The following is a 20,660-nucleotide window of genomic DNA, read 5'->3' as shown; positions in this document are numbered from 1 at the left end:
TTGCTTTGTTTATATCAACTTAATGTTGACAGAGGTATTTGTACTTTGGTTATCTTTATTAAGGTGTGTTGCTGTGAAGTATTAACAATGAAAGGTTATCACAGCATGGAGGTTTATGAAGAAGGAAAAATGTTCTTCAGATTTTTAAAGAAGATAGTAATTCTCGGTACATTTAGGTGGGTCTATGACACTGATTTCTGAGGACTTGAAACAACACCTGACATGCGTGAAGTCTTGTTATCTTGCACACCAAATTTCAGTAGCCTTCTGGGACACCAAATTACCAATAGAGCAGAAGACATGATAGAGTGGTTAGGTGTGCAGCTTTTAGAATAATAATTTAGAAAGATTATAATGACTGAGTCTATTTGCCTCAAAGCCTTATATAATTTACCAGATAAAGCTTACCGTTTTTCTTCTCAGATCCCCAAAAGTATGTATTTGACAGACACCCTATTCTAAACATGATTTTAATTTTTTGTTTAAAAAAACAAAACAAAACCCGCAATGCTCATTACTCCTGAGTGATAAAGGAAAGATTCAGGTACTATAAAATTATGGCAGGAAAGGGCTTAAGAAAAAGAAAAATGAGAAAAGAATAGTCAGATGGGGAAAATACGCTCTGAAAATGGAACTCTTTGCTAAGAGCCACAGATGCAATACCTTGAACCTCAGGAGAGCTTTAATTAGTCCAGCTCTTTCTTCAGAGCATGCTCAGAAGCTCTGGTGCCGACTGTAAATTAGGGCAAGGAAATCCAGCAGGGGCCTGGGTGGGTTAAGGGGGAAGGGCAGGATCTTAAAGGGGCAAAAACCATTTAAAAGAGCAATGCTGGTCTGTGCCACCATTCCTGTCCTAGGCCCTGCAACCCACCACTACCAAGCTACTCCACCCTCTGTGTTCCCTACTTTAGTTAATAGTACCTCCATTTTCCCAGCCATCTAGGTCAGAAACATAGGAGTCATTCCTGATTTCTCTCTCTTTTGCCTGTGCAAAATGCAGTTACTATCAATTTTTGAAATTTTACTTTAAATTTGACTTCACTTCTCCATCTTTATTATTACTGTTCTGGTTTAAGCTCTCAGGTCCTCATTGGTTCTTGCCTGGGCCATTAGAGCAGTGTTTCAACTGGTGTTACATGCTTTTAACACTGCTATCAAGTCATCTTTTAAAAATCATACCAACTCTAGCTTAAAACACTTCAGTGGTTCCCTATCACCTGTAGGCGAAAGTTTAAGCTCCTTAGCACTGCATCCCTGGCCTCTATCAACCCATCAGATCTCAGTTCTGACAATCCACAGGTTGCACTTTCTGTTCTCACACTAGCCAACTGCTTTAAGCATATATGTCCATATATGTCTAATACAAGATGAATTAATATACAAACTTTTAAGAAGATGAAATAACCCAATTTCTACTTAACAATTTATTAAGTTAGCCATATCATATGAATATTTAACTTATAGTTTTTCCATTCCCCATACATCATGATGTCAAAGAAAAATTTTCAAAAGTTAAAACTATGACTTTCTTACCAATAGAGAATGAACCCATGTCAAAAATTTTATTTTAATTGATGAAAGAACCAGTACTCTGGAAAAGCTGGTGCTAAGAACAGTTGAGGAACTGGTAATTTCTAAAAAAAAAAAAAAAAAATGTTAAAATAGGATTTCTAGATTTGTACAAAACAAGTGAATGTTTTATACAGTAATGAAGTAATAGGTTATCTTTTCTATTGAACATAGTCGTTTACATCTCTACCAAAAAAAAATCTACAAATTTACATGGAACTGCACAGTATCTGGACTCTAATTTGTAGTAAATACAAAAGTTAAACACAGGTAAATTCTCTTAGAGAATTAAGTAATCCTAGGGTGGATCTGTTAAACGATGCTTCATTACTACATTGAAAGGACACACAGTCCTCTTCTTGCTTTCTTATTATTTCCAAGTGCAGGCTAATTTTTCTTAACAATAGAAGTTTTTTAATAAAACACTTCACACGAATCTTCTCCATCAATGTTTTAGCACCACAACAGTAACTTCCTGAGTCACCTAACAAAGTTTTCCGGAATATAACATCTTTATGCTCTCCAGTGTTTTCTCAGATAAAACGTTCTTGGAATTGTTGGGGAGAAAACATTTTCATTTTACCATTCTAGGTTCTTCGGGTGGTCTAATAATAACATAAAATGGATTAACAGGAGAAAACATTTAATTTCATCCATACAGGGAATATAAATATGAGATCCAAGGATAAGGAGGGCACTTGAGGCTTATATGCTATCCTGAACTAAGGAATGGGATAGGGGCTTGGGGCTTCAGAGGGGTAAAGGGTGATTCATAGGACAGTAAGAAGAGCAGATGTTTGGTAATTAGATGTTTGTCCTGCCACACAGGTAAGACTTTCAGATAAAAAAAGTTATCTCTTAGTAATCATTCTCTTTCTGGGACAGGCCTATCTAGATTCTTTTACGTAGTTTAAAGGAGAGGAAAATTTTCCTTGAGTCTGCTGTGCCTCCATTGCCTTCTGCTAAAAATAGTCAACATGCTAAAGTGACAAATTTTGGGGAGACTTGTTCTGCATCCCTTCAGAATCTTGTGTAGTTTCCTGTGAGTTTGAAAAGAGAATAGATGTATTAAATAACATTATTCTATAATGTTCATAACATTATAGAAGAGTATATGGTTATATAGATGTTAAAAATATAAGCGTAACTACCAAAATAATAATAATAATAATTAATAATGATAATGCAATCTGTAGGTCCCCAAAAAGCAAAAAGAGAGAAGGGCAGGATGAAAATGGCTTTCAGACTCCAACAGATGGCAAAGAAGGGGGGAAAAAAAGATGATGGCAAACAGAAAATGAAATGGTAGAAATCATCCCAAATATATTGCTCACAATAAATATAAATGGATTTAATTCACATGTTAAAAGACAAAGACTATCAAATTGGATGGACAAAAAGATCCTCCTTCCATAAACATGCCTAGAACATAATGAACACAAAAGGATGAAAATAAAGATTATAAGGAAAATAATACCAAAAAACCCCCCTGATGCAGCAATATTAACATTAGACAAAATTAAAATCAAGACAAAAAGCATTAAAAGAGAAAAAAGCTATTTTATCATGATAAAAGGAACTGAATAATTGGTACTTTTATGAACCTACAGAAATAAAAGGAACTTGATAAAAACTCAAAATGATACACATTTTGGAAGATTTTGACACATTTATTAAAAATTGGTATATCCAGTGGCAATACACATTACTTGAATATAATTAACAAGCTTGATCTAATATATAGAGAACCTTACACCCAAACAAATGGAGAATATTTTCAATCCACTCAGTCTATTTTTCTAAAATGACTGCATACTTGGTCACAAGAAACCCCTAACAATTTCCAAGATTTAATCATCTCTATTCAAAAAGCAGTTAAATACTTAAATTAGTAACCAACAATAAAAGGATAGTTAAAAAATAGCAATAACATTTACTTGTAAACTAAAAAAAAAAGAAAAAGCCTTAACAAATAGTTCATTGGTTTAAAGAGGACATTAGGATGTCATGGAATGGAATATTCCAAACTAAAGGCAAAAAAACCACATGACAAAACTTGTAGGTCAGAGCAAAGAGAAATGCATAGCCTGAAATATAATTATTCTTAAAAAAGTAAAACTAAAAGTAAATAAGCTAAACTTTCAAGTCATGTAGCTAATAAAAGAATTACACAGTCACAGAAGTAAGGAGGAGAAGAATTCACATAATCCACAAAATAGAAAACAAAGAAATACAGGAAGAAAAACCACAAAATAAAAATTGGGTCTTTAAAAAAAAGAGAGAGAAACCTCTAGCATGACTGGTAAGAATGAAAAATAAATAATAAACGATATTAACAATGAAAAATAGGGCACAAATAGAGCCAGAGCATGATTTTATAAAACCGTAAGGGAACAAGATGAGCACGTTTATTAAAAACCAACAAAAGTCGATAAAATAGAAACATTTTTAGAAAAAAAAGTAATTTGAAAGCAGAAAGCCATTAAAATGTATGTAATCTATCTATCTATCTAATAAAGGGGATCGCCCTGCAAAACAAGCCAATCCAGATGGTTTAAAGGAGAGTTTTACCAAACACTTCCAACTCCTTTTAGGAAGCTGCTGTGAGCTCACTGCCAAACGCAGACGGGGACAGCAGGAAGAAAACTAGAGGCCTATCTCATTCCCTTAGATGTGAAAGCCTAAATAAAACATTCGTTGGTCACCTCTTCCGTCCACATTGTATTGGGGGTCATGGCCTGGACGAGGGAACCGTAGGCAGCTGTTAAAACCAAGCTCAGGAGGTGCGGGAATGAGGGGACTCAAGGCCGGCGACCCCTCACTCGGCCCTGCCTCATCCTCCTCCGCACCTTTCCCGCCTGGCAAATGCTGCTGATCTTTCGAGCACCTTGGCATCCATCACCTCCCGTCCCACACCTTCACCTTCGCTCTTCGGTATTTCCTTTCTACCTCCTGCATATTTCTGTTTGCAAATGAAGCTCGCGGCTTTACGAGAATTCGTTTACCTGTGACCCCTACAAAGCTAGCACGGAGTAGGACTGCAAAGCAAGCCTGAGCAGCACTCTGCTCCGAAGGCTCCACAACGCCCCCACCCCCCCCCCCAACCCCGATTTGTGCAAAAGGACAAACAATGCTGAGCCGCCACCGGGTCGCCCAGTTATCGCGCCCCCGCCCCAAGCAGGGCCCGGGCGCCGCCGGCCGCTGCTTCCGTGTTTCTCCATCCGCGAGCATGCCTCAGCCCGAGCCCACTTCCTCTTCCCTCGGCCCGGGAGCCGCGCGCTCGCGGACCCAGAGCCCCAGCAGGAAGCCCCGCGGCCCCGGCGCCCCGCCCGCGCACACGGCGCGCCGCCCCGCCCCCCGCCCCTCCCCCGTCCCGGCCCCGGCCCCCGCCCCCGCCCCCGCCCCCGCTCCGCGCCGCCGGGCCGAGCCGGGGCTGCCGGGCCAGGCCCGCCATGGAGGTGGAAGAGGCGTTCCAGGCGGTGGGGGAGATGGGCATCTACCAGATGTACTTGTGCTTCCTGCTGGCCGTGCTGCTGCAGGTGAGTCCCCCGCCGCCCCCCCTCCAGCGCCCCGCTTCCCCGCCTCCCGCGGACCATTTCCCCCCCCCCGGGCCCCCCCCCCCCCCCCGCCGCCGCGAAGCCCGGCCCGCCGCCGCGTCTCCACAAACCCCGAGGGGCCGGCCGCGAGCCCCCCACCCCGCGCGAGGGCCGGCCTGGGTGGGCCGCAGCACGCCAAGGTCGCCGGCGGGCCTGGCCTGCGGTGCCCGCCCAAGCCTCAGAGCCTGCCCCCTTGGGCGGTTCCGCCAGGCCCCCCCACCCCGCCACTCTCTCGAGTGGGAGAAGGAGTGGGAGAAGGGGGGGGTGTACTTCAGCCCTTGAGCTGGTGAATAAACGATGCCCAGTTCCGCGGTTACCTGGACTACACCGTGAAAGCACCAGGGAGTTGTTTCTCACCTGTGGCTACGTCACCTTGGAATCTGGAGCCCAGAGAGAGCCCTGATCGGCAGCTCACGAAGGTCCGATCTGGAGCGGGCTCCTGCAGTTCTGGGCATCTGCTTACCATCTTTTCCCGATTCGAGGGGGCTTCCTGGGCTAGATGCTTTCCGTGCAGAGGCTTTATTTCTCTCCGGTTGAAGTTCTGCTGGGTCATTCTGCCCAGAGGCCAGCGTCGGGCGGAGACTCGTATAAGTTGAATAATGCCATCTGCGAAGTGTGGTTATACACTAGAATCGTTTCTTCCTCGTACAGAACTCTCAGACTGCTTGCCCACCCAGCCTAAAAATGTGGGTTTAGTATGCTCAAGGTCACTATAGATACGCTTTGCCAGGCAAGAGTTACTCCTTTGCCCTTCTGAATGGCCCATTTAACATCAATTACTGCTCCCAATATTCTAAAGGCGGTTCATTCACAATTCTTTAGTAGTATTTACTGTGAGTGGGTCATTGTACTACTTCAGTCAACACATATTTAGTGAGTGCCTACTATGTGCTTGGCAGGGGCTACAACGGTGGAAAAATCAAAGCCCCTTTCCGGTGAAGTTTGCCTTCTAGTGGGGGTGGGTTGAGGCAGGCAGACAGGTAAGTAAGGACGGTGACCATGACCATGTGATGATAATTTTCCTAAGGAAAGTACAGGGAAGTCCTGAGTCTAACCACCACTCCGCCAGTTGCTTAAACCTGGCATAAGGCAGCTGCTCAGCCAGCAGAAGGGGGTGTGGGGGAAGGTAAGGGTTGTCTTACTGATTCTGTTTTCCATTAAAATGTTTGCAAGTTCGGTTGATTATATCACCAGCCAGAAGAGCTGTTCAAATGATGGACACATAGATGATGTCAGTCCTTTTTCTGGCAAAGCAAGTTCTCAGTTCACAAATATGCAGTATTCTGAGGTTCCTTTAAGTTCGTTCTTTCAGCTTTAAATGTAATTTTCCTGTGGAGGAAAAGGTATTTCCTAAATCACAAAAGAGTATTTCATACAGAGAAAATAGAATTGTGTCCGTGATGCCTGATGTTCATTCATAATACTTTTTCTTTGAGAAAATTCTTTTTCTTTCCTCTTCTAACCAAGAATTCCAGGCACCTGACTCCTCTTCTGAACAATGCCACCCTGCCCCCCCCACCCCTATACTCCACCTGCTGTCCTCTTGCAGGCCTAGCCAGGTATCCACCCACAGGGGATAAGTTTATCTTGAGGGTGTGCAGCACTAAAAAGGCCACTGATCTGGGTTCAGGACCTGCTGTTTCCCTCACTTAACTTTTCTTTATGGCTGACCCAGTTGGTTAGAGTTTAGTACCAAAGAGCTCTAAGCCTGAGACCATGACTGTTGACTGATGCCTGCCTGACATGTGGTCAGTATTTGCCATCAAAGAACCAGGTCTTAAGAGTGTTGGGAATGCGCGACTTTATCTTTAGGTGTGGGCTGGGAAGTGCCTGTGCAGGGGAGCCCTGGGAGCCCCATTACACGGTTGTAACACGATGCTTCCATCATCTTGTGGGGTTTGCTTCTTCCAACAGAGGAAAAAGTTAAGAAGCCCTTTTCAGAGTAGGCTTAGATGGGAGGTTGATGTTTGCTTTAAAACCCAAAGCCCTGGGGTGCCTGACTGGCTCAGTTGGTGGAACGTTGATCTTGGTGTTGTGAGTTCGAGCCCCTTGTTGGGTGTCGAGATGAGTTCAAAAAATAAAATCTAAAGAAGAAATAAATAAATAAAAATAAAAACCAAAGCCCTGGTCTCCCGTTGCCCAAGGAACGTAGAGACCACCTGCGCAGCAGCCCTGCCAGGGAGAGGGAACCCTGCCAGAGAGCACTGCACATTGTGGATGGGACTGCCAGGGAGAGGGACAGCCAGACAGGGAGCCTCTGCTATGGCAGGAGCCTTTTCTGCATCTGCGGTTTGGTAATGGCCATCCCCAGCTGAGAAACACAGCACTAGGGGGACAGAGATAGGAAGTTTATATCCTTTTGCGTTTTCTTCCTTCTGGGGCCATTAGTATTATTTCTAATGGTTTTAACTCCCTTTTCAAACACATCCAAGTTCAAACTAAAAGGACAAAACCACATTACATTGCCAACTGTAAGGGTCTTTAGGTTAACTGTTTTCTTGGATTATTGATACTATCACATAGCTCATCAAAAGTTACCTCAATATCCAGTTTCCTTTAGCTAGGAGACTTATCTTCACACTCTTTGCAAACACAATCTTTGGAATCTCTATAGTGGTCACCTTTCAGGTATGAAAAGAACAGATGCAGATTTTGTAGATTTCTCTTCACATGATAAGATGCAGATGCCCCTCATAATAGTGCTATGTGGTTTGAAAGTACATAAGCCAAAAGCTTAAAGGAAAAAAATATTTGCCTTATGTAAAAATAGTTGTCTTATGAACAAGCAGTAATATTTCATTTTGCAGTTAGAGAAATTCTTACTCTCCAGATATATGTGCCCTCCCTTGGGTAAGAGCTATTTGTGGTATGTAAATATGAATAATTCTGTGTACTTTATTTCTGTTTCTATTTCCTGACAGTGATTCATACTTGACGCCATCATCATTATTTGGTGTTTGCGTCTGTGTATGTTTGTTTGCCAGGCTGTCTGGAGGAGGAGTGTTGGAATACAATTCTTTGTTTTTGGATCCCTTTAGACACAAAGTGAAAATGGATCCTACTTCTTTGTTCTAAGCCATAGACTCCAGCTCCTTCATTTTCCTAGGGATCACGGATCACAGATTGTAGTATAATTTGAACAAGATTTAAAACATCCATTAGCCAACGTGTAACCTGTAACAAGCATTAGTTTCACCGGCAAAATTGTGATGACATTGTGGACCCGAGCTTGAGGTACGATCCTCTGGTGTTCTGGAATGCATTATTTTAATGTAAACTCTTAATAACCCCAACTTTATTTATCAGCTCCTGGAACTAACAGTGCATTCAAATCATTCACACAATAAATGTCTTTTCGTGGTGCCTTGAAAAGTGGGATGATTGACCAGGCAGTGTTGCAGAAGAGGAAAGTGCATCAGTCAACTCATGAAAAGATGTTTACCTCCAGTGGTCATTTGGGACAGGCATATTAAAATGACTATGAAATATCATTTCACACTTATTAGATTAGCAAACATTAAATGGTCTAACAGTACAGGTGTGATGAAAATGAGGAGAAGTGGGAAACACCGGTTTAGAGACCTATTTGGCCCTGTCTAGTACAATTAAAACCTAGCATTGGACTCCTAGGTGTGTGTCCTCCTAATTTCTCTTGAACATGTGCATAAGGAGGTATGTCTAGGATGTTTATTGCAGCACTGTTTGTAATAATAAAAATGAGTAGCCACCTAAATGACTCATAAAGAGGGACCGGATAATTAAAATGCGGTATAAATTTGATAGAATATAACAGTTGAAGTGAATGGAGCGGATCTATAAACAGCTACAGGAATGAATTTCTAAAACACAATGTTAAATGAAAAAAATAGCCAGCATGACGTATACAGTGTGACACATAACTTCATAAAAATTTGTAAAAACTGGGGCGCCTGGGTGGCTCAGTCGGTTAAGCGTCTGCCTTCGGCTCAGGTCATGATCCCGGGGTCCTGGGATCGAGCCCCGCATCGGGCGGGCTCCCTGCTCAGCGGGAAGCCTGGTTCTCCCTCTCCCACTCCCCCTGCTTGTGTTCTCTCTCTTGCTGTCTCTCTCTCTGTCAAATAAATAAATAAAATCTTTAAAAAAAAAATTTGTGAAAACAGGAAACAATACCATATTTGGTTTATGAATATGGACAATGTAAAAGTATAAACATATAGAGTAGAAGACTCCACACCCAATTCAGGAGATCGATTACCTCCAGGGGATGAAGGGACGAGTGGGAATGGGAGGGCTACAAAGGAGATTTGCTCTGTATTCATAATACTGTATTTTTGAAATCTGAAGCAAATATAATAAAATGAAACTAGTTAGTTGTGATGGCGGGTTCATGAATTTTGTTTTGCTTCTCTGTGTTAAATTTTGAAAAAACTACAAATGTGGTGTAGATAAGATGTGCGTACTTAGAAGAAAATGCTACAGTTCACTGTATGAGACTAACCGTCCACTTTCCCTATTGCTGTTCCTTTAACCTGTTAGGGCTGTGAGTCGTGGTCTGTGAATTTAACATTTAGGAGCGTGAGGTAGAGGGAATTTTGTTCAGGGTGCTTTATTAAACTCTGTATAGAACACTGTCACAACGAACGTCTCCCACCTGCTTGCATTTGCCTCCATGTCTTAATCTCCCCAGGAGATTCACGGAAAGGCTTCTTTTGGTGAGGTATCTCTGAGGTGGTTCTAACCTCTCAACCATCAGCAAGTAATGAAGTTCCTTCCATACATATTGGTGAAGACCTCACTGGGTTAGTCGTTAAGACCAGCCCTTGTGCCTCAGGGGCTTGTCACCACCACCAGGGGTTCAGCCATGATGAGAACATAGGGCATTCGTAAGAGCTGCTCTGTCATGAACTCCAGAACACAGGAGCATCTACCAGCGTTCTCTGCTCGTTTGAGCAAGTGTTATGCTGCCCTTACCCTCAGATTTAGTTCTGCTGCCCTCAGACAGTGGCCGTGAGTTTGGGTGATAATCTGGGGAACCTTGGCTGGTGTTCTTCCATCACTTCAGGTGAGTGGGGCACCATAGTTCAGAGAGACACAGAGCTATACTGCCCCCAAGTCTGGCCTCAGGAAAGCTGTTGTCTATAGACAGACACTGCCCCCTGGCGTAAAGCAGATGAAGTTGCAAATTGATCAGACCAGATTTCCATCCAGGGCGGTTATGGACATACAGGGAGTCCCGGGGAGGTTTAGAGAGCTCCTCTGAGCCTCGGGCATCTCAAGAATTGGAATGTGCCTTGGAAAGCAACCAGCTCAACACCTCTACAGCACCCAGATCCCCAGCAGCATGCCTGCCAGGGCCTTCCACAGCACAGCTGCTTAGCATGTGCCCTGACAGAGAAGGTATTCCCTTAATAAGACAGTACACACACACACACACACACACACACACACAAGTCATTAAAAGTGTGAAGACAAACAATGTGTGACAGAAAGAATGCTAGACTTGAATGCTGTGACCCTTTGCTGTGAGATGGCTGAGTGAGTTTATGCAGGTGACTCCTTGGTCGTTACTGTGCTCTGGGAAATGGCTGGATCATGAAAGTTTAATTAGTTTGTTTTGCAAGTTCAGAATTTCTTAAAGTTGCCCAGTGCCCGGCAGTTGGTTGGCATTGTGTCAATGTCACCTTGAGGTTTGCAGAATAGGAGCTTGGTTCATCACCACGGTCAGAGGCTGCCTTAGGAGGGAGAGCCAGCAAATCCCAAGACACACGCAGCACAGGAATCTCACCTCTGGTTTCCTTAACCAAATGCTCAGACAGAAATAGACATCTGCACTTAAGGGAGTCGTATGATGCTCATCAAGTAGTATATGGTGATTGTACAAAAAAGAGGAAATATAGAAAAAAGAAAAAAAAACACCAGAACTCGACCACCCAGACATGAAACATGCTCACATTTTGGTGGATTGCCTTCCAGACTTTTTATTATACAAATGTGTACATTTGCCTTTTTTGCATAAATTTGTATCTTAGCCAGATTTTTGCCTCTCAACAGTATCATGAATGCCTTGCTGTGCTCATAAGTGAACAATCACCTATTTTCTAATGGCTACGTTTAGTGTTCCAACGTATGGCTGTACCATAATTTGCCTATTCCGTGCTCTCTTGTTGCAAATGTAGGCTGGTTGGTTCCTGTTTTCCACAGTTCTGAAACCCATGCTCCTGGGCCGTTGTCTGGCTCTGGCCTGCACTTCTCCTACTTGGCTGTTGACCACGCTTCCTAAGCTCAAATTTCTCCCGACTCCATTGTTCGCTTTCTCCCCAGACGTTCTTTGTTCCAACTTTATGGGTGGACTAGAAATGTAAACTTCCTAAACATTCCTTCCTTTTACTTCAGAATTAATTTTGATCCTCACCTATCATTATATTTCTCCACAGTGTCCAAGAGACATCTCTCCCCTCCTTCCAGAGATATCCTCTCACCTTTGTTCTTGATTCTCTATTACTCCATCAGTCATTTCTAATCTTTTTTTTTTTTTTTTAAAGATTTTATTTATTTGACAGAGAGAGACACAGCGAGAGAGGGAACACAAGCAGGGGGAGTGGGAGAGGGAGGAGCAGGCTTCCCGCTGAGCAGGGAGCCCGATGCGGGGCTCGATCCCAGGACCCTGGGATCATGACCTGAGCCAAAGGCAGACGCTTAACGACTGAGCCACCCAGGCGCCCTCTAATCTTTTTTTTTAACCTATTTTGTTAGTGAACATACAGTGCAGTCTTGGTTTCTGGAGTAGAATTCAGTGATTCTTCACTTTAAATATACAACACCTGCTTATCACAACAAGTGCTCTCTCATCGTTTCTGATCGTCAATCTTTCTGCATTCTCTGATGTCCCAAAGAATGGCTTGCATGGTAGATTTAGGTGGTATATGGAAATAGTATTAAATAGCATTGGCTTATAAAGTGAGAGGGTTGTTTCCTCTTCCGTTCTTCCTTAATCTGTCTTTTATCTAAGAAGAAAATCTCGTGTCGTACTAGCACTTCCCAAAACATTTGCAAATATTTCTGTTTTAACAAAGGGAATGAGCTAGAAGTAAGAACTATAGAAGGGGCCAGACTTCGGCAGAAAACATTGCCTAGTTGGAATGTAGTGACATTTTTCTGTTTTCATTGTATTTATTATTCCTTTTCTTTTAAAACTTCTTTTTAAATTATGAAACATTTCCAATGAAATACAGGAAATAATATCACAAACACACATGTACCTACTTCCAGATTTGGTAAGTCCTAATATTGTGCCATATTTGTTCAAGGTAGTGTCAGTCACAGTTCAACCAGAGAGGCAGGAAGCAGAACTCCTGGGATGGAGACTCATGTATGTGTGTATATGTGTGTGTGTAGCATATATATTTATATGTATATGATTATACATGTAGTCAATGAGTAATTTATTACAGGGATTTGACCATATACAATTGTGGGAGCTGGCCAAGCAGTCCCTGTGAGGCTGTTGTCTTTGTGTCTGCTGTTGGAGCTTGAAGTCTGCAGGAAAGTCTGGAAGGGAAACTATGACCTGGAAGCCATCAGAATTGACCGGAATCTGTCATTCTCACTGCTTCCAGTCTTGATGAAGCAACTGCCTTCCATCACGGAACTAAACGCACACCTGGCCAGGAGTCAGAGATGCTGAGAGAGGGTCCAGGGGAACGTGGCTTAGTTGTAGGCCCAGCTGCCTGCTGCACCAACAAAGTGAGCCAGCAAAGAAGTGGCATGTATGTGAGGCACCAAAGCACCTGCCCCAGGCTTCTGAGCATAAAAACAAGATGGCTGCTCCTTTGCTTTCATCCCTCCCCCGCTCCAAATCCTGCTTGAAAATCTCTCTTGTGAGATTAACAAGTCAGGAAATGACAGATGTTGGCGGGGATGCAGAGAGAGGGGAGCCCTCCTACACTGTTGGTGGGAATGCAAGCTGGTGCAGCCACTCTGGAAAACAGTATGGAGGTTCCTCAAAATGTTGAAAATAGAGCTACCATACGATCCAGCAATTGCACTACTGGGTATTTACTCCAATGATACAAATGTAGGGATCCGAAGGGGTACGTGCACCCTGATGTTTATAGCAGCAATGTCCACAATAGCGAAACTGTGGAAAGAGCCAAGATGTCCATCGACAGATGAATGGATAAAGAAGATGTGGTATGTATATACAGTGGAATATTATGCAGCCATCAAAAGGAATGAGAGCTTGCCATTTGCAACGACGTGGATGGAACTGGAGGGTGTTATGCTGAGCGAAATAAGTCAATCAGGGAAAGACATGTATCATATGACCTCACTGATATGAGGAATTCTTAATCTCAGGAAACAAACTGAGGGTTGCTGGAGTGGGGGGGGGGGGGGGGGGTGGGGGTGGCTGGGTGATAAACACTGGGGAGGGTATGTGCTGTGGTGAGCGCTGTGAATTGTGCAAGACTGTTGAATCACAGATCTGTACCTCTGATGCAAATAATACATTATATGTTAAAAAAAAAGACAAAGATGAAGAAGATAGCAGGAAGGGAAGAATGAAGGGGGGGAATCAGAGGGGGAGACGAACCATGAGAGACTATGGACTCTGAGAAACAACCTGAGGGTTCTAGAGGGAAGGGGGGTGGGAGGATGGGTTAGCCTGGTGATGGGTATTAAAGAGGGCACGTTCTGCATGGAGCACTGGGTGTTATGCACAATGAATCATGGAACACTACATCAAAAACTAATGATGTAATGTATGGTGATTAACATAACAATGAAAAATTAAAAAAAAAAAGAAAATCTCTCTTGTGGCCCACCCTAAATAAAAACATACTAACCAACACTTGGCATTATGACATGCTGTTTATTTTTATAGTTTCTATCTGGCTGGCCGTATCTCTATTGATATAAAATTGTATTTCTCTGCAAATTTACTTCAGTTAAAAATTTTGAATCGAATTTGCAAATGACATATCTGATAAAGGGCTAGTATCCAAAATATATAAAGAACTAAAACTCGACACCCCCAAAAATGAATAATCCAACTAAAGAATGGACAGAAGACATGAATAGATGTTTTTCCAAAGAAGACATACAGATGGCCAACAGACACATGAAAAGATGCTCAACATCACTCATCATCAGGGAAATGCAAATCAAAACCACAATGAGGTACCACCTCTCACCTGTCAGAATGGCTAAAATCAATGACACAAGAAATAACAGGTATTGGCGAGGATATGGAGAAAGGGCAACCCTCTTGCACTATTGATGGGAATGCAAACCGGTGCAGCCACTCTGGAAAACAGTATGGACCTTCCTCAAAGAGTTAAAAATAGAACTACCCTACGATACAGCAATTGCACTAGTAGGTGTTTACCTGAAGAATAAAAAAATGCTGATTCAAAGGGATACATGTACTTCGATGTTTATAGCAGCATTATCTACATTAGCCAAACGTGGAAACAGCCCAAGGGTCCATCAGTTGATGAATGGATAAAGAAGATGTGGTATATATATAAAATGGAATATTACTCAGCCATAAAAAGAATGGAATCCTGTCATTTGCAATGACATGGATGGAGCTAGAGAGTATTAAGTGAAATAAATCAGAGAAAGACAAGTACCATATAATTTCACTCATATGTGAAATTTAAGAAACAAAACCATTGAGCAAAAGGAAAAAACAAGGCAAACCAAACAACAGACTCTTAACTCTAGGGAACATACTGATGGTTACTAGAGGGGAGGTGGGTGGGGGGATGGGTGAAATAGGTGATGGGGATTAAGGAGGGCACTTGTGATGAGCACCAGGTGATATATGGAAGTGTTGAATCACTATATTGTATACCTGAAACTAATTTTACACTGTGTGTTAACTGGAATTTAAATAAAAAAGAAAAAATTTGAATCTATTTAAAAGACTATTAATAGTAGAAAACAGAAAATGAGCACATAAAACTCTTGCAGGGGGTATCCAGGTGACCAAAGTTTGGGAAAAGCTGAGCTAGCCCTGTAATACTTCTTCAGAGAACACTAAAGATATGTTCTTTGCTGTCCTGACTCTGATTGGCCTGGTTTTTGGTTTGGTTTTTTTTTTTGGCCTAAAAATTTTGGTTTTGATTAACCCACTACCAGCCTTTCACTGCCTCACTCAGGTATCACATTTGCAACCTTTTCCTTATTCTCCCAGTTGGAATTCCCATCCACTTTCTTTGTGTTCTCATTAATCTCATATCTACCCTGGCTAATATTGCATTTGTCAAAATCGGCCTTGTTTGTCGCTTTGTGTATATTTGTTGTCCTCACCTGAATGTATTTGCCTAGAAGGAAGTAATTGTTTCTTATCTATCCTTATTATCGCCTGAGGCTCATAATACGAGACGTGTTGCAAAGTGTTGGTACTCGCTCAAATTGAAGAATGAAGCTGAAGTAACAGAAGGAAGTGGTCAGGTGGTGGTATTACCATTTTATTCGGGAGAAAGATTGAGAGAGAGGGGGAAACAGATGCAGGTTAAATCACTGTTTACCCAAATGCTTAATTTGTCCAAAGTCTTAATTAGTGGTTGGAACCAGGATTAGGTCCTGGAATTACTGGGTTGTCATCCATCATCATCTTTTTTTTTTTTTTCCCTACACCATTCTGCAAGAATAGGTTAATTAGATACGAATGAATTAGATAAAGAGGGGGACTACTAGTGTCCAGTCTCACTGAAAGAAAACGTGAAGTTTGGAGAGGTTTTGATTTGCTGAGAGTTTACTTAGAGCTGAGGTTCTAACTCAGGCATATAGATTTCGTATGCTTTTCACACCACGTGATGAGAAGTCACGTTTTGGGATTTAAGTAGGCTAGTACAGAAAGCTTGAATGTGGATTAGGTAGCAGTTGGGCCATACAGTGGAGATCTGGAATGCTAGGACATTTATTACTTATCCACTAATATGTTTTGGCCAGAAGAGCTTCATGAGGAGTGTCTCAGGGAGACCTATCTGGCGGCATTACGTGGATGAATTAGAGTTGGGAAGAAACAGGACTCGAGACACCAGTTATTCAGAGCACAATAACTAAATATTTTAAATAAATAAATAAAATAAGTGGTATCTGTAAGTCACCCAACAAATAGTTATTGAATACCCAATTTGTGCTGGGCGCTGGGCATTTGGTCCTGCCGTCCATGATATGCTTGCTTAGGTCATGCTACTGGTTGAGTCAATTACATAACTGAGTCCTAAGTGCAGAAAAGACTAACAGTAATGATAACAATAAAGTCATCTTTGAATGTTCCTCGTTTGTTTGTTTTTTCCTCTGAGGAGCTCTGGCCTCAAAGTTAGGTGACTCCCATTCTCATCCTGGTTTCGCTAATAGTGTCATACGTGACCTTGAACGATTCACTTAATTGCTCTGTTGCCCATTTTTCCTACTTAAAACATCAGCGTCATACTTACCATGACTTCACAGCACAAGATATTGTGATGAGATCATTAATGGGGGACGTTTTTGGTTTCCGGAGTATTATAAAAGCTTATAATGCTGTCGATATAAATTCATTTTTTAAAACCTTCACTTTTTGCAACTTCAAAAATTTCAGTCCCCTGGTGCATGTTGGTCACTTTTCTAATTATAATGACATTGAAAGGGGGGAAAAAAGTGCAGCCATCTGGGGCACTCGTTCTTCCCTAGAGGTAGCGTTGGAGAAGATAATGGTCTGTTTGCGATGTGGTGGGCCCCATTCCGAAGGTACATGGATGGTGGTTTCTGATTGTGGCTTTAAGGCCCATTTGCTGATGGGTGCCATCATTAGACAAGAAGATGTGGGTGAATGTGTGCGTGGTTGTTGTGGAGTAATAGCAGAGACACGATCGAGAGAATATTTGGACTCTGGGGGAGAGAAGTAGGTGGCACCATCCTAGAGTTCTGAGCTGCATATGCTGGACCCTTCTGGTGTCATAAAGCCATGGCACTGGGTGTGCGGTTGAGGTCCCTGGGTGTACGAGTGTGCGTTCAGGGGCCGGGTGGGCACTGGAAACATTGTGAGGGGTGGGAGGAGGACAGAGAAGATGAGAAGGTGAAAGTGCTTATTGAGGCGACAGGTTGCTAGGGATAATACTGATGAACTAAGTTTCACTGGTCCCTTCCATGAATTAGGATATGTATCAGCACCAGCTCTTTGTATCTGAACTGCTTTCTTTTTTTAATTTTTAAATTAAATTTTTTAATTCCACTATAGTTCACATACAGTGTAATATTAGTTTCAGGTATACAATATAGTGATTCAACACTTCCATATATCACCTGGTGCTCATCACAAGTGCCCTCCTTAATCCCCATCACCTGTTTCACCCATCCCCCCACCCCCCCCTCCCCTCTGGTAACCATCAGTGTGTTCTCTGCAGTTAGAGTCTGTTTCTTGGTTTGTCTCCCTCTCTTTTTTTTCTTTACTCATTTGTTTTCTTTCTTAAATTCCACATGTGAGCGACATACAGTATTTGTCTTTCTCTGATTTATTTTGCTTAGCATTACACTCTCTAGCTCCATCCATGTTATTGCAAATGGCCAGATTTCATTCTTTTTTATGGCTGAGTAATATTCCTGTGTGTGTGTGTGTGTGTGTGTGTGTGTGTACACATACCACATCTTCTTTATCCATTCATCTGTCAGTGGACACTTGGGCTGCTTCCACAGTTTGGCCAATGTAGATGATGCTGCTATAAACATTGGGGTGCATGTAGTTTCTGAACTTTCTGCATATCATAGCTATTGCTGAGAATGGTGGTTTCCATGAGAAAACACACCTCAGATTAGAGGACCCTTTGAGCATTTCCTCTCTTACCTAGAATAAGAAATATGATGTGTGAACATATTTCCGGCAAAGCCCTTAGAACAGTTCCTGGCACCTAATTAGCCTTAGAGAACTGTTTGCTGTTGTTACTAGCGTTCCATCCTGGTCATTTATTCATTCATTCATTCACTTGAGTGTGTGCTATCACGTATCGAGGCCCTGAGGTGTTTGCTGTGGAAGCCCAGGGCTGGATCACACAAAGATCCTGTCCTCAGAGATGGAATGTTCTGCTGGGAAAAATAAGATGAGCAAACACATAAATATAATGGAGTGAAGAAAGGGATACGTTTCTAACAAAGGTCTAGCATGGAGCTTTTGGGGGGTAGGCAGAAGCTGGAGAGGGCTTCCAGAGGGTTGGAGAGGAAAGCGAGGTGGGGGGAGGTGGTACCTGAGTTGCATCTGGGAGGATGGGAAACGTTCAAAGACTCTGCTGAACCTCGTGAAGTGCTTTCCAGGTGAAGGGAATGGTAGGACCAAAAGCAGAAAATAGCATATTTAGAGAGAAAATGTAACTAGTTTGCTTTGCCCAATTGAAGGCTGTGTTTTGAACATGTGTTCTGCCTCATCTCCAGAGTTCCCTTGCCCCATATTTTTTCATTTCTTTACCCATCAATTAAGTCCAGCAGATTGTAATAAGGAGGGGCAGTTACTAAAACGACGCAAACGGGTTTGGTAATTATAGCGGCTGCTAAATGTGTAATCTCTCTGTTCTTGTAATTATTAAGGTTTTTATTTTTATAAACTGATTGCCTCTTGTTCTAGAACGTCCTTAATAGTATGCAAATAGGGGCCAGGAAGCAATAGAAATCTAGAAACATGATTTCCTTTGCATTCCACAATAAATCACCCACACAGACTGACCGATGGTGGCTTGGTACATCTCGAGAGGCCCACTGTCACTCGCCTCAAAATAGATTGGGGCTAGATCGGGGCTGCCTTCTGTCCTCGCAGCCTTTCCCAGAGTGCAAAAATCACACCTTGGGTTTTACATTAGCTTTCTGCTATGACACACACAATGTCATGACTTCTTTTCTCTTTCCTTGACAGTAATTCCATCATCTGCTTGTGATAAATCACTCTGCCTTTGGCGGTTTAGCTTATCCACTTAACAGCTGAATATGCCCCTACAGAGTGGTGTGGAAGAAGCTCCAGGGTTCCCTGGTGGATGGAGCTGAAGCTGTTGGCAAGTCTCCACCTCTTTGTGCCTCAGTCAGCGCATCCATCCAGTGGGGGTGTTACTATATGCTGTGGAGAAATCACAGCCTTGTATTTTGTGAACACTTGTTCTGCTTAAAGGTATTTCAAGATACCAGGTTCTAAGTTAATAGGGGTAATTTCTTAAAATAAGATTGTCTCACTTAGGGAGATCTCGCTGGAACAGACGAATTCTGTGTTTTCCTAATTTATTTGAAGCTTGAAATAATCATCCAACAACGAGAACTAATATAAATGGAAATTCATAGCATAAAAAGGCTGCATAGGGCTCAACAGCTTAAACCCAATTGTGAATAGCTATAAGGCCCAGAACAATCAGAGACAAATGGCTTATATGCTCAATAAATATTTCTAGAATGAATTTTTTTTTCCTTGGGAGAACAACTATGTTTAGATTAAACAGTGATTTAAGTAGGGCTAAGGGTTATGAAGTGAGTATCTCTTACTGGGATTTTGAATTTCTTTACATCTTATAAGTTGTGTACTATGTTTTAAAATAGTACCTATTCAAGTACATATTATGATTACCTGTTTTAATAAAGTATTTTTGCTGGTGCTCATTCTCTATATTATCAATATATATACTCTGTCTATATATTTTTTCTGTGTATATACTCTCTATACTCTGTTCTTTCCATATATACACATTGTACATAGTCTATATGATTATATACTCTATGTGTATATACTCTGTGTATTCTTTTACATGTATATAAATATATTCTCTCTCTTTATATGCCGTTTTCTGAGACATTTGACTTTGCCACAAAGGGTTTAGATTGTGAATCCAAGGCCAAGATACTCTGGGGCCCTGAGGCCTGCTTATCTGAACAGAGGGTGTGGTATCGAGGGAAGATAGCTGGAATGTCAGTCTTCCAAATCAGAGCCAGTAATATTCCCCCCCTCATTCGCCAGTGTTGAACCATCGGTGTGCGGTTTCCCGAGCATCAGAGGTATCTCAAATGTAGAAGGAGATCCCCCTGGAAAAAGCCCTAGGGTGCTCTGCAAGGGGGATCGCTGACGACTCTGTCGGTGGTAGATCGGGAGGAAGCTTCCTTTTCACGTTTCTGTCCTTTGCTTGGATGTGCCTAGTTTTCCGAAAAGCAGGACACCGATCTTGTGAGGCCTTTAAGCCTGCTGATTGCGATTCCAACACAGACGGGTTTGTGTGTTTGCTCCTTCAGCTCTACGTGGCCACGGAGGCCATCCTCATCGCCCTGGTGGGGGCCACGCCCGCGTACCGCTGGGACCTGGCGGGGCTCCTGCCCAATCAGAGCCTCGGCAACCGGTCAGCAGCTGACGATCGCGCGCTCGGGGACTGGCTGCGGACCGCCAACGGCAGCGAGGTCCGCAAGCACGTGCACTTCAGCGGCAGCTTCACCTCCATCGCGTCCGAGGTAAGGCCGCCGCGGGGGGGGGGGGGGGGGGGGGGGGGGGGGGGGGGGAGAAGGGGGGAG

The 20,660-nt window shown here is 42.7% G+C and overlaps 1 protein-coding gene across 2 annotated transcripts in view; it reads left to right on the top strand.

Moving 5' to 3' along the window:
• The first annotated feature begins 4,980 nt into the window (after positions 1-4,980).
• The window catches only part of SLC22A15 (solute carrier family 22 member 15), a 74,440-nt gene continuing 58,760 nt past the window's right edge, over positions 4,981-20,660 (top strand). For both annotated transcript variants that reach the window (XM_032420820.1, XM_032420813.1), the window contains exons 1-2: positions 4,981-5,108; positions 20,388-20,600. In XM_032420820.1, coding sequence (XP_032276711.1) covers positions 5,022-5,108; positions 20,388-20,600 — 300 coding nt within the window. In that variant the 5' untranslated portion in view covers positions 4,981-5,021. The remainder of the gene's footprint in view (positions 5,109-20,387; positions 20,601-20,660) is intronic.

Source organism: Phoca vitulina, unplaced genomic scaffold, assembly GCF_004348235.1.
Source record: "Phoca vitulina isolate PV1807 unplaced genomic scaffold, GSC_HSeal_1.0 scaffold2, whole genome shotgun sequence".
Classification (NCBI taxonomy): Eukaryota; Metazoa; Chordata; class Mammalia; order Carnivora; family Phocidae; genus Phoca; species Phoca vitulina.
This window is presented reverse-complemented; position numbering and strand designations above follow the sequence as displayed.